Below are 13,656 nucleotides of genomic sequence, written 5' to 3'. Positions count from 1 at the left end.
ATGGGCTGTGGGGTCTGGCTGTCCCCACGCTGCTCCCTCTGCAGCTCCGTGTGCCCGGGGATGCGCTCCTGCCCCCGGGCTGAGCTCAGGTGGCTCTGTCGGGGTGAGCCGGGGCTCAGCGCGGCCCCGGGGCGTTTGCCAGGGATGGCTTTGGTTGCCCAGCTCCCTGCAGGGCGGGGGGCAGCTCAGGGGGGATGTGAGAGGGCCCGAGCTGCCCCTCTGGGTCAGATCCCCTGGAAGGAGCTCCTGAGCGTCTCCGTTCATTCATTCCTGGCTCAACCCAGCCTCCCTCACTCCCTCCTCATTCATTTCTCCCTCCTTTGCCGTGAACTTTYCTCCTCTCAGCCCGTGTCCCATCTCACTCTCACACAAACACCTCCCTCCCTCCACCCTTGCCGCATCCCTCCGTGGATTTATCCCTTCTCCCTGCTCCCAGCTTTATCCCACTGCCAGGATACTCCGAATTCTCATTTTCCAGGCACCAGCAGAGCTCTGAGCTGCCCCCTGACCCACGCTTTGTGTGGGCATGGCTTGGCAGCGCCCTGAACAGCTCGGGGCAGCATCCATCCCCCGGCAGGACCGCGGGCCCTTCACCGGGCACCCCGGCGGGAGGGAGAGGAGGGTGACGAGCCAGGAAAGGTCACGGCGATCAAAACAGCCCAATTTCCTGGCCGAGCCCACAGCCCCAGCCCCGCGCTGCTCCCCGGCGCCGCTGCCCCGTACCTGCGTGCACGGACTCCAGGTTCACCATCCTGCCGGCGGGGGGAAATCCGCGGTGTGCCCAGCCTCCTGCCGTCAGCCCCAGGTTGCCAGGGGCTGCCAGTTTGSCCTCCCTCCTCTGCCACCCGCTGCCTCTCGAAGCGGCCGTGGGTCCGCTGCCGAAGGGACCTAGAGCTCCATTGCCTGTTGCCATGCAGGGCCAGGTGAGCATGCGGCKCGGTGCCACGCCTCGCCCCACCTCCGGCTCCCTCGGGTGCCCTGACACCCAGCAGCTTGGCGTCAGGCCCATGCAAAAGCGCCCATTTGCATATTAGTAACTCGGGAATGGATGAGTCCCTGCAGCGCTGCCAGGCTGCGGGGTGGGGTGGGGTGGGGTGGGAAGGAGGGCAGGAAGGAAAGGCGCTCCCCTCTGCTCCGCTCYGCTCCGCCCGCCCTCGGCCGAGCTCAGGAACCCGCAGCACCTGCCCCAAAAATCCCTGCTGTGCCCCCTTTCGGCTCCGAGCAGCTCGGAGAGGCCGAGGCACCCAGCCGGGCTGGGCAGCACCCTCGGGGAAGGTGTTGGAGGGAAGGAACGGCTTTGTTCGGTCACTCTGATATCAGCGGTGAGCCACCGGAGCAGCCTGTGGCACTGGGGCTGTGCCCTCAGTCTGGGCTGAACCTCGGCGCCACGTGAAACAGCACAAAAGGGAAAGTTAAAAACAAAAAAAATAAACCTGTTCTGGCTGGAGATGAAGAGCAGGGTTAGGACTGGCACATGGGCACCCCCCTTCCCCCACACGTGTGTCCCCTAACGAGTGGCAGCCAGCCTCTCCCTCCTCATCCCCTGCAGGATTTACCAACTTCCAAAGAAGCCAGGCCAGAAAAAATCCCCTAACGCTGSCTTCTTCTGCAGAAATTCAGCCAGAACCTCAACCTACGCTCTGGGCTGGGACAGGGACAGGAACAGGGACAGAGCGACGGGTGTTCCCTGGTGCCACCCTGGTGACCCCAGCACCCCTCGGGACACCCGTGTGACCGGGCCGGGCTCCAGCCCCTGTTGAAAGCGTTAACGCTCAATTAGTAGCTGCCAGGTACAAGCTATCACACATTCATCTCTCCCTGGGTAATTCACGTTCCAGGGCGCTCGGCTTTCCCACATGCCGCTCTCCCTCCCTGGAAAGACAGGTTTCTCCGAAGGGATGGGTGGGCGGGCAGGATCTCCAGCYTCACCTCCAGCCCAGTCCGGAGCTGCGGGGCCGGCGTGGTCAGGGAGGGCATCCCCGGGAGATGGGAGGACAGGAGMTCCATGAAACTCCAGGAAAAAAAGCAGAGGGGAGCCGGGGGTTGGCGGGTCACACTGACACTTGAGGGCCGGGGAGATTTGTGCCTCCAGGAAGCGGCGAGGTGACACGGGGCGCTTGGCACGGGTGGCACCCGGGAGGGCTGGACCGCTGCCACCCAGCCCCAGCCCGCCCAGCCGCTCGGGCCCGGAGCCCTGCGGCGTTCCTGGGCAGCTGCCGCTCGCTTTTCTCSTGTTTTTGTCTGGGTTTTCCCCATCCCCAGGGCTGACGTGATCGGGTGTCTTTCACTGCGTCAAACGGGAGTTTATTTGCCGGTGGCTCGCAGCCAGTTTGAAAGGCTGGGGACCACGGGAGCTGTCCTTCCGCCACATCAGAGCACCTTTTGTTCACAGACCAGGAGTTTCTCTCCTCTCTCTGCTCTTCCTGGCGCTTTTCGCGTTCTCCAGAGCGRACCAGGAAGGCGGATCTGCATCTCCAGCCGGACAGGAATCCCGGGCATCCTCTGGGCAGGGATGCTGTCCCGGCCACGGGCAGGCACCAGTGCCCTCTCCTGGCCCCAAACACAGCTCAGAATGATTCTTTCTGACTCTTATTTTGTGCTCAAAACGGCGGGAAAATTTTGAATATTTCGGTGTTTTTCTGCCCAAAKAGCTGTGGCAGCCAAGCCCTTCCCCTGGGTACCCTGAGCTTCGGTGATGGGCGAGAAAGAATCGAAAAACWGGGGATGGATCACAGCAGCATCGCTCCTTTCTGCTGTGGAAATAAGAACATCAGGCAGGGCAGGATTGGTTTYACTCTGTCCACTGCTGAAATCACTCCCAGACCCCATCAAAGGCGCTGCTCTTTCTTTTTCCCGGTGGTCACCAATGATCTGTCCCCTCCTCACTGCAGGCACCGTGCTCCTCCTCGCCTGCTGCCAATGTTCGTTCCCCCCTCGGAGGATGAGCTCTGTTGATTTATGAGATTCGGCCTTTGGATGCTCCTGGAAGCACAAAACCGCATGGAGACGTTGCAAAAATCGCCCAGGTTCCCTCCTGGCAGGGCTGGGGGGATCCCGCGATCCTGCAGGGACGGGCTGGACCTGGAGCATCCCTGTCCCGACACCGGCCGGGCACAGCCGCGCTCCGCCAGCACCCACTGCTGGAGGCCGGGGAACTGCACCGGGTCCCGGCAGCTCCAGAGGCTCGGAATTACAAAATAAAACCCATTTGGGCTCGCTGGGATGTGACCCRACCCTCCCAGAGCGGGCTTGTGTCCGCCCCAGCATCCCTGTGCGTGCGGCAGCAATCCCTGGAATCCTCTCCCACCCTGCTCACAGCCCCCCCAGAGCTGGGTTTAACCCCAAAAASAGGGACAAAACCCCCCGTGTCCTGCTGCAGCAGGAGCTGAGACAGCAGAGAACAGATCCCSGTTTCCCCTTCCCCAGAAAAGGGGAATTGTCGGTGGGAGAACTGCTGGAAGGAAGATCCCGTCCCATCCCTGCATTCTCCACACTAGAGGGAATCAGAGCTCCACGTTTCTCCCTCCAGCAGCCACAGGCAGCTCTGGGCTGGCCCAAAAGTGCCGCCCACATCAGCTGGAGCTGCAGAGGAATTCACCGGGAATATTCACGGGACTCAGGGAAATCTCACGGGACCACTCGGAGAGAGGATCAGCCCCCAGACCCCAGAAACTGCTCCTACCCTTGGGTTTATTCAGCAGAGATTGAGCTCAAAGCTCCCCCCACCGCTGGGGATGGAGGATCTGCAAGGATGCAGATTGTTTGAAATGTGGGGTCACATTGCTGAGTGCCAAAAACTCCTGCATGTTCTCCCCCAATCCATGGCTCCTCACCAGATGCGGGTTTGAGACTTATCCAGAAAGAAAAAAAAACCCTAATCAGGAACCCAAACTGCATCACACACAGAGTATCGTGCACAACAAAACTTTTAGGCYAAGGTTGCTTTAAAAAATCAGTTTATTTTACCTTACAAATGATAAATAATTTGTTTTTTTTAAAAAAAAAAATTATTTCAAGTGTGTTTTACTTCATGTTCCAATATTAAAATACCTTTCCCTTCTCCTCCCCTCCCCCCTTAAGTGATCGATACAAAAATAATTGCGACCAAATTATTCTTTTTTTCTTTTTGTCAAAAATTCCTGCATTTTAGGCAAAAAGGCACGTTGTGAAGGCTTTTCACCAGGAGGCACAGAGGTTCCTAAAGACCCCAAGAGCTTCTCTCCCCTCTGTGCTTGGTCTAATTTGAGTGAAAAAGRACCAGGCAGCACTTGCAGTGCTTTCTGTCTGATCCCTCCAGGAATATTCCAGGGTCAAGGACAGCTTCACTGCCATCCCTGTGTAACATGAGGGGGAAACCAAGGCACAGCAAAGCAGCAGAGTTATTGAAGAGCTTCTTGTGAAGAGCTGGCAGAGCAGGACACGGAACTGCACGTGGATGTAAAATCCTTCTCCAAAACCCACCTGGGATCCTCCTCTCCCCTTGCAGCCACGGGGTTGTGGTGGCACTCACCAGTCTCTGGGTGTTCYTTTCTCAGTGGAAGAGTCACAAGACCAACACAAAACGTTGGGCCTTTGCTAGTCTAAACAGGGATTAATTAGAGCCCTAATTAGCAGCCCGTTAGGATGCTGGGCTATATCCCCCTGTTTTATCTTCCATCCACAGGGAGGATATAACAGCCAGGGAGGATATTCCATCCAGGGAGGATAGAACAGCCAGTCAGGCACTGGGAAAAGCTACAGGCAGCCTCTTGCTTTGGCTGGGATTCAAACTTTCCTCATTCAGGGAGTGTGGTCCCCAAAATCCGCCGTTCCCTCGCTGCTGTGTCACCAAGAGGGCAGCGAGGGGGCTCTTCAGTGGCTGAGATGTTTGACCACAGGGTCAGCACGACCATTCCTCTGCCTGCTCAAGGCTGGGATTCACCCCTTTCCCTGCGTTTCACCCCAAAATCTGCACCTCRTGCTCCSGGGGAGCCRCAGMRGAGCACAGCACCCAACAGAACAMRAGGCAAGGCACACACACAGAGCCCTCCCGGCACAAAGCACCACCGTGAGCAGCTCTCCTCCCTCCAGCTGCYCCCGGAACGGCCGGCCCCGCTCTAGGTTTCCTCATCCCACAGGCAGAGCTGCTTTTGAGGCACGTAGTAGTCGAAGGTGTAGCCCTTCTGGCAGCTGCGGATGCCACATTTGTAGGAGGACACTTTTCCGCCGGCGTCGCGGCTGCGGCAGTATTTGAGCATGCAGGGGTACCACTCGAGGCTCAGAGAGTAGCTGCAGATGCACGGCTTCCAGCGGTCCGGGCAGCGCCGGCAGCGCGGCAGCTCCGGCACCTCCGAGCCCTGCGGCAGCACCTCGAACATGGAGCCGTCCACTCCTGGGGGAGGAAGCACAGAAAGGTTTCAGGATGGGGGAGAGACAAAGGAGAGAAGCACTAAAGCCATGCCAGGCTGAGGAAGAAAATGGACAGAGCGTTTCCAGGGAGTTATATCTTAAAAGGAACCATGGAAGAACCATGAGGTCGGGCAGATCTGAGCTCTGTGGCAGCACCTCAAACATGAAGCCGTCCACTCCTGCAGGAGGAAGCACAGAAAGGTCTCAGGATGGGGAAAATCAAACAAGAGAGGCACTGAAGGCATCTTCACATGGCCCCCAGGCTGAGAAGGGGATTGGACAGAGATTTTCCAGGGAGTTAGATGTCGATAGGACCCATGAGGAAAAAAAGACCCTGAGGTCTGGCAGGTCTGAGCTCTGTGACAGCACCTTGAACATGGAGCCGTCCACTCCTGCGGGAGGAAGCACAGAAAGGTCTCAGGATGGGGAGAGCCAAAGGAGAGAGGCACTGAAGGCATCTTCATATGGCCCCCAGGCTGAGAAGGGGATTGGACAGAGCGTTTCCAGAGAGTTAAATCTGAAAAGGAACTATGGGAGAACCACGAGGTCTGGCAGGTTTGAACTCTGTGGCAGCACCTTGAACATGGAGCTGCCCACTCCTGCGGGAGGAAACACCAAAACAGCCCTCAGGATGGGGGAGAGCCAAAGGGAAAAGCCTCTAAAGGCACCATCACATGGCCCCCAGGTCAAGGAGGAGGTTGGACGGAGCGTTTCCATGTGAATAGAGACTTAAATGTGAATAGGAACCACAGGAAAACAAAAGACCCCAAGAAAGCAAGGTGTAGCAGGTCTGAGCCCTGCAGCAGCACTCGAACAGACATCCCTCAGGATGGAGGAGAGCCAAGGGAAARAGCCACCAAAACCAGCACTGCTGTCCCCACACAACCCCCAGGCTGAGGAAGAGGCTGGAAAAAGCGTTTCCAGGGACTGCTGGAAGTGTCAAATCTGCATAGGAGCAATGGCAAAAGAAGCCAAAAGACATAAACCCAACATATTTCCTCTGGGCAATGGAGAAGGTGAAAGGTTACACCCCAAAYCCCAAATGAGGTTCACCGGGGGAGCAGCAGCAGCAGGAGTGAGATCTCCATGACCAAGACTCCAGCCTGCTAACACAGAGGATGCTGCAGGGTGACACGTGTGCCTCAAAACCCCAGAAAGCTGTCAGGAGCCATCCCAGCTCCAGGGGAACCACAGGAACTCACCTTTCTCCAGCCAGAATTTGACRTCTTCTTCACGGGTGTAAATGGCCTCCTTGGCCTCGGCGCAGACGTTGTGGATGTGGGAGCTCAGCTGGGCTCCTTTGCTGAAGTTGACAGCCACGTCCATGCTGAGATGTTCCCACCCTCGCACCTCCTCCGCCTGCCGCACCGTCCGGGGGTTTTTCTGCAGGGGAAATCACCAGAATTTCACCCCTGGGTGCACCACATTGYGATGTGCACCTTYGAGGGAAKGMACTTTAAAAACSTCCTGGTGCTGAAACCAYGGWGTTCACCTCTGCCTGTGACCATTTYTCCGTGTTTTGTCCCAATAAACGGTCCCAGGTCAGCACTGACTTCATCAGGGATTTTCACAGCCACCCCTGACACAAATCAGGCTCAACTAAATCCTGACATAAACGCGGCTCGACTAAACCTCGAGCACTTTGGTAGAACGAGAACAACACCATTGAAAAGCTCAGTTTAAYAGCAAATCCCACAAGCAGGAGGGGCAATCAGAAGTGTGTCTGAGAGCAGAATACCCAGGGAGGGCATCCAGGCAGGAAAATCCYGAGAATTCCCATCTGGAGGGAGGATGGAGCCCGTACCTGGCGCAGCTTGGCCATGGACTCGCTGGGGATGATCTCGTTGCGGTGCAGCCGGGTCACAAAGCAGAGGGCCTGGAATTGGCTCTGGCCCCTCTCCAGCTCCCCRAGGATCAAGGCACGGAAAATCTTCACCTCCTGTCGGAGAGAGAAATACCAGGAGTGAGAGCTGCGAATCTCTGCCATCAGTGAGGTGACCTGAGAGGGTGGGGTCAAAAAGGATCACTCCAGCCCCAAAACAAAGCTAAAGGTCCCATATTTGTGCTACCTGAGCACAGGGGTGCGGTGCCAGRCTCAACCCCACCCCAAAGCCTGCAGCAGAATCCCCAGGATCTGCAGAGGGATTTTCACTGTGACAWGGACAAATTGCTGCCAGGTCCCATCCCACTCCAGCACTGAGGGATTCTGTCCTTTCCCAAGAAGGGAAGCAAAACACCAAAGAGCCTCCTTTGGTTTTGTTGAGCAAATACCACAGAGCCATCATCTTCATGTTTTACTGAGTAAGCAGCCCCAAATTTCCTCCACTGCCTTCCCTCCCTGGCTCCCTGACAAGTGGCATCCTGGAGAAAAAGTTCCTCACCCCTGAACCCACCAGCATGTGAACAGAAGGGAAAATYAAATTGGTGAAGGCAGAAGGAGCTGTCACAATCAGCAGCCAACCTCCTTTTCTGTCCAGGTCACTGATTTTGTGATTTTATACAACARGGATTGTAGTCCTGTCCAGAACAGACTGGAATCAGTCACAGTGACTTCACAGAATTCCTTGGGCAGCAGCAAAGGCTCCCCGTGCGCTGCTCTGGCATCAAACWCAGATTTCTTAGCAGGGATCAGTTCAGGCTGTGCCTTCAGTGCCACCCGTGCCCTCTGTGGGAAYTTGCCATCCCCTCCCTCGGTGCCAGAGCATCCAACTCCATGGGCTGAGCAGGATTGGAACAGGGAGAGCAATTCCTGCTCTTGGCAGCTCCTGCAGCCTTTCCTCTGCACTGAGAGCTGGACAGGAGTGACACAGAGACTGGAGAGCAGCGAGCTCACATCCCTCTGAGCTGCTCCTGCTCCTCAGCCCRGCTCCTCCCAGCCCCTCTCAGCCTCAGAAAGGAGCAGTTCTCTTTTCCATTAGGAGCTTTCCTGCCCACAGAATTCTCATTCCCTGCCTTTTCTCCCAWGCCCACAAGAGAAAAGGGAATTCGMYTCAGGGCACATCTGGAACAGCATTTCTGCCCCCAGGACAGCAGAAATCATTTTGCTGGAGCATTTGTTGACTCCACGACCAAGAGCAGCACATGGAGGAGAAAAAAGTATCTGTAAAGAAGTATTCTTCTCAAGAAGAAACAGATACCAAAAATTTTTGTAAAATTGCTATGGAATCATTATGGGGTTTTTTTGAGGCGTTTAATGGGGACATGTCCCACTGAGACACTGGCACCACTGGAAAAACCCACATTCCCCATCTCCATTTAGTCCAGCTGCCTTCCAGCTCCCAGCTGGGAGCTCCCACAGCATGCAGAGCCCATGGATGAACAGACTAAAACCAGGAGCTGACTCCAGCATATTCCTCAGCTGCGGATTTAATTCTAATTCCCTTTGAACAGTCTGCAAAAAGCAAGCAGGGGGAGAGCCACGTTTTGCATTCAGGCCGAAAACCTCCACAGGCAGGAGATTAAAAACAGTGCAGCACTTCCCAGGTTGGAGGCAATTTTTGTAAAATGAGAACGTGCTGAGCAGCTGATTAATCCTCCTGATCCGTCTATTTAGGAATYAGCCTTCAGCCAGCCGGCTCCTTCCTCCTCAGGGCTGATGCAGACGAGGAATTCACAACTCCCCTCTGCCTGAACTCCAGGGATTTCCAGAGCATTTGTTGACACCAAGGGAGATGCAGGAATGGGCAGAGCAGCCAGCATTGGAACAGCCAAAAAACAGCTTAAAAAAAAGGCAGAAGGAGCCATGATCAGCTTAAAAAAAAGCTGTTTTTTTCCTGGATCTGGCTCAGGTTGTTCTGAAGGGAGAAACTCCACCTTTACCTCTGAGCAAAGCCCAAGTGGACCTTGCAGTGACCACTCTCTCCTGAGCAAAATCAGCYTTTTCTTTTCCCTGCTCTGTCCCAAAGCCTCGCTTTTCTTTGGGATCACTCTCCCTGCAGCCTCAGAACCAAACCACGCCGCTTCCAAATGATGCCACACTTCCCACAGGGAAAAAGCCACCAAAGCTTTTCCCCCCTAAGAGAGCACCTTCCCCTCCTCCTCGGCCTCCTCACCTCWTTCCCGGCAAGAAAATCAGTGAATCAGTGCCAAGGTGGGTGGGTAGAGCACCTTTAACTCGGGGTTTCTGCAGAATTTCCCAGCAGGGAACAAGTCCCAGCAGGGCAGAGCGGGGACTCTCCGGGTGAACTCACGGCGGGGGCGTGGGGAATCCTCCTCGGCAGCTGCTCTTGGGGCTGGGTGACAAAAACTCGAGGACAATCAGTCCTGCAGCAAGGCCACAACAGCTCTCAAAGGCAGCAAGAAAATCAGAGCTCCCAGCTCCCAAAATCCCGGGGCTGCCTGTCCCTACCAAAGGTACTGCAAAAAGGAGCAGGGAAATCACCAAATTTTGTCTCTCTTCAGTCAGCTCCTGCAGGGGCTGGAATTTGGGGGGTGAGAACAGCTCAGGTTGTTTTAGAACAGCTTTGGGGTTGATTCCAGCAGGGATTTAGGAGCCTGTGTGGTCCAGCTCGCAGCCCAGCGCCTCCATTCCACGCCAGAGCAAAGCAGTTCCCAGGGAAATAAATCATTTCAGTGCCTTCCTCCCTGCAACCCATTCGCCTTTGCTGCCAAATTTCTCTCCCTCAAGGACATCAGGGCTGCTGTGGGGACCCTGCAGTGACTTTTGTCATGGGGATTTGGGGTGACAGCAGCAGCCTTTGCCCCAGGGAACAGGCAGAGCCAGCCACAATTCCACGTGTTTGCACAGCACAGGGAACTCGGTGTTGCATCCACACCGGGGGTCTGGCCAGCTGAGCCAGCCTCAATGGGTGGGGATTATGGTTTTAACCCTTYTCTCTCTCTGGAAATGGCTGGAATGAGGAATTTTGGGGTCTTGTATCATATAGGTGTCTCTAAAGGCGAATTAAGGATGTGCTGGGTGAGGGAGGAAAAAAAAGCACATTTTCAGTGCAACAAATAAGATTGTGCAAGTCAGAATAACAAACACCAGGGTGTTYTAATGAGCCCTCCCAGAGGGTCCTGAATGCCCCTCTTTTTTCTACTTTTGCTATCTGTTCAGATTAGAGCCTGTTTTCCAAATCGCTCTGATAAAATCTGCAGTCAGACACTTTCCTGTGTCACCCGGTCCTTTGTCACCAAACACACGGCCCCTGCTATGGGGAAATTCTGACACCACCACCCCAAAACCTCACCCAACATCAGCTTCCTCAGCAAGAACTCTGAAAGGACCGGCAGTGCCAGGGTTAAAACACAGCCCATCCTCTCTCCCTTGTGTTTCCAACTCCACTTTTCCAGAAATCACAAGGGAAATGAAACTTTTCTGTATTTTTGCGCTGACCTTGAAATAAACCCACCCACTTTGTTCTCAGCGTGTTTAACATCGCTCCACTCACATCAGACACAACATTAAGGGCTGCTGAGCCCCCTCAGTATTTTTTGCAATAGATTTTATGCCTGACCACAAAAAAAAAAAAAAAAAAAAAAAAARAAATGTTTTCATTCCCTTCTTTCAAACTGCAAGAAAAGAAGGGGTCACTCCTGCTCTGCCCAGAAAACACCGAGTCCCAGTCTGAGCTTGCACTGACCAGTTTGTGCTGCACTAAAGAGGAAAAATAACCTGGTGAGCTCAGAGGACACAGCTCGTCYAGATTCAGCTCTGGAGGGCAGAAAGGGGTGGAAGAGCAATGAAAATCCCAGCCCTGCTGAGCCCCAGGCACTGCTCAAGCCCCACCAGCGCCGGAGCAGAGCAATGAACAATGATCTCMTTTAGCTCCTTTCTTCTCCAGCCCCTGGTCTGGCAACCACAAATTGCCAGCAGAGAGGGGGAAAAAAAAATAATAAAAAAATAATTAAACCTCTGACTTTGGACGAACCCAAAAAAAAAAAAAAAAACACAAAAAAAAAAAAAAAAAAAAAAAAACCCAAAAAAAAAACCAGCATCCTGCCCACAGATCAACAACCCCAGCTGGTTTTGGGAATGCTCAGAACCCCACGACCTTCAGCGTGGAGCAGAAGTTGTGTAATCCCGGCCAGAGCAGGGAAGTGTCTGGGTGCAGCTGCAGCAGGTCAGAGGGGTGAACTCTGCTTGGCTGCTGCTGCTCACACATTGCTCACCGCCCCACAGAGCCAGYTCCCCGCTCCTTTTTGTCCTTTCCCCAAGGCGTGGAGCAGAGGGAGTCAGCCCCGGCTGCTCCAGAAGTGAGGATCGGGAATGTGCTGCTGCAAACCGGGTGCTTGCAAAGCCATGGATTCCAGCAGGGGCTGAGGGGATGCACGGAGCTCAGGATTTGAGCTGTGGATTCCAGATATTCCAGAGAGCCCAAATCCAGGAAAAACTCAAACTCTGACAAGGATGGGAGGGAGGGAAGRGGTCACACACACTCGGTTGGGCTTGTGGGTGAGTTCTGAGCTCTCAAAAAGAGCTGAAGCAAACTAAAAATGATGACAAAATCACCAGCTCAGCCCAGCTCACATCCCAGGCTCCCTAAGGACCTCCCTGCAGGATCTGTAGCAAGTTTGGATTTCCCTCGCCTGGGAATGTGCAAGTTTGCAATCCTGCAGACTTAAAAGCTCTTCCTCCCTCCACTTCCCTGCTGTGCCGCGTCCTCTCACAATTATTTAATATTTTCTTTAATAAGAGTCACAGGGCTGCTCCCCTCCACATGAGCTGGAGTGTTTGGAGGTTCTAAAACCACCAGGGCTTCTGCTGGCACCTCAGAGAGGAAAAGGGACCTTTGAGGGGCTGGGAGGGAGACTGGGGCTGAAGGTGGAAGGGGAAGAGGCACCAGAACAATCCCTGGCAAAAAGGCTCCAAGGTTCACAGCGGGCTGGGACACAGCACCTTCCTATCTCGTGGGTCTGCGCTTCCTCCTGCTGCAAAGCAAAGTCCGCCTGAGCAAACAGCCGGGATGGGGTTTGGAACCAGATAACACCAGATAACACAGCCGGGCCACCCGGGCAAACGGCTCTTCCCTGGGCAYTGCATCCAGCCGGGCTGGGCACACCCCGTGCCCAGGAGAAATGAGGGATTTGGGGCTTTAGCTCAGCAGGAATCACCTCCCTGCACGCCGGGAGGGTGCTGTCAGTGCCACTGCCAGTCASACACATCCCTCAGTCCACCCAAGGAACTACAGAGACATCCCAGAGCTGCAGCACAGCACAGACACCCCGATCCCAAAGCCTGAGCTGAGATCTCCCCCAGCCCAACATCTCTCACCCAGACCCCGCTCCGAGCCCGGCTGTGCTGAGCCTGCCACGCAAAGCTGTGCAGAAATACCCAAAACTGCTACTCACAGCTCAGCCAGGAGCATCAGARCTGCTGGGCTCAGCTGGGAAACCGCTTCCCGTCCCCAGTGGGATCTTTCAGCAGCTGTTTGCAGCGCGGGCAGCCCCGGTCACGGCTGTGACACCGCTGGGGACAGCGAGCCCGGTTAACTGTCCCGGAGCTGGGCGGGAGAGCCCAAACAAAGCCCCCGACGGTGCGAGAGGACGGATGGGCTTTTCCCTGCGCATGAGAGGGACTTTCTGTGCCTCTGAAACGGTTCTGGCTCCTGGACACCCCGTCAAGATTTTCCAAGTTCCGAGTTGGGATGGACTCGGGTCTGGAAGAGGACGGGAAGGATCGCCACCCCCAGCGCTCATCCCACAAAAARCACTCGCAGAATGCACAAAAAGCCCTGAGCCGACCCTCCCGCGATGTGCCAGGGAGCAGCGGGTCCCATCCCRCAGCCTCTGCTCTCTTCCAGAATCGGACCCGCATCCCGCACCGCGGGACCCCGCAGCACCCGGGGATGCTCTCTCATCGCTCCGTCCCTGCCCGAATCCTCCGGGGATGCTCTCTCTGCTCCGTCCTTATCCAAAACCCTCGGGGATGCTCTCCCCACTCCGGACCAGTCCCAGCCCCCCGGGGATGATCTCTCATCGCTCCGTCCCTGCCCCAAACCCCCCGGGGATGCTCTCCCCGCTCCAGACCTGCCCCAAAACCCTCGGGGATGCTCTCTCCGCTCCGTCGCTGCCCCGATCCCCGGGGATGCTCTCCCTGCTCCAAACCTGTCCCAAACCCCCGGGGATGCTCTCCCCGCTCCGTCGCTGCCCCGATCCCCCGGGGATGCTCTCCCCCGTCCCGTACCTGTCTGAAATCCGCCGTGAGCGTGACGAGGGCGCCGTCGGCCGCCCGCAGCTCCAGGCTGACGCAGTCGGCGCCGCTGTCGGCCTGCAGGCTCTCCTCCGTCACCTGCCCGCCGGGCAGCCGCACCCTGACCCGCAGCT

At 55.9% G+C, this 13,656-nt stretch overlaps 2 protein-coding genes across 2 annotated transcripts in view; both read right to left on the bottom strand.

Moving 5' to 3' along the window:
• The window catches only part of POU2F3 (POU class 2 homeobox 3), a 47,085-nt gene extending 46,043 nt beyond the window's left edge, over nucleotides 1–1,042 (bottom strand). The window contains exon 1 of the mRNA XM_057381766.1: nucleotides 724–1,042. Within this exon, the coding sequence (XP_057237749.1) occupies nucleotides 724–1,009 (286 nt within the window). The 5' untranslated portion in view covers nucleotides 1,010–1,042. The remainder of the gene's footprint in view (nucleotides 1–723) is intronic.
• Nucleotides 1,043–4,985: 3,943 nt separating this feature from the next.
• The window catches only part of OAF (out at first homolog), a 12,135-nt gene continuing 3,464 nt past the window's right edge, over nucleotides 4,986–13,656 (bottom strand). Inside the window, exons 2-5 of the mRNA XM_057381778.1 lie at nucleotides 13,517–13,654; nucleotides 7,193–7,327; nucleotides 6,591–6,771; nucleotides 4,986–5,371 (exon numbers count right to left, since the gene is read on the bottom strand). Of these exons, the coding sequence (XP_057237761.1) occupies nucleotides 5,097–5,371; nucleotides 6,591–6,771; nucleotides 7,193–7,327; nucleotides 13,517–13,654 (729 nt within the window). The 3' untranslated portion in view covers nucleotides 4,986–5,096. The remainder of the gene's footprint in view (nucleotides 5,372–6,590; nucleotides 6,772–7,192; nucleotides 7,328–13,516; nucleotides 13,655–13,656) is intronic.

The sequence above is a fragment of the Malurus melanocephalus genome, unplaced genomic scaffold (genome assembly GCF_030028575.1).
Source record: "Malurus melanocephalus ecotype Western Australia unplaced genomic scaffold, MMel_1.1 scaffold_527, whole genome shotgun sequence".
Taxonomy (NCBI): Eukaryota; Metazoa; Chordata; class Aves; order Passeriformes; family Maluridae; genus Malurus; species Malurus melanocephalus.
The sequence above is the reverse complement of the archived record's forward strand: the minus strand, read 5'-3'. Positions and strand labels throughout refer to the sequence as shown.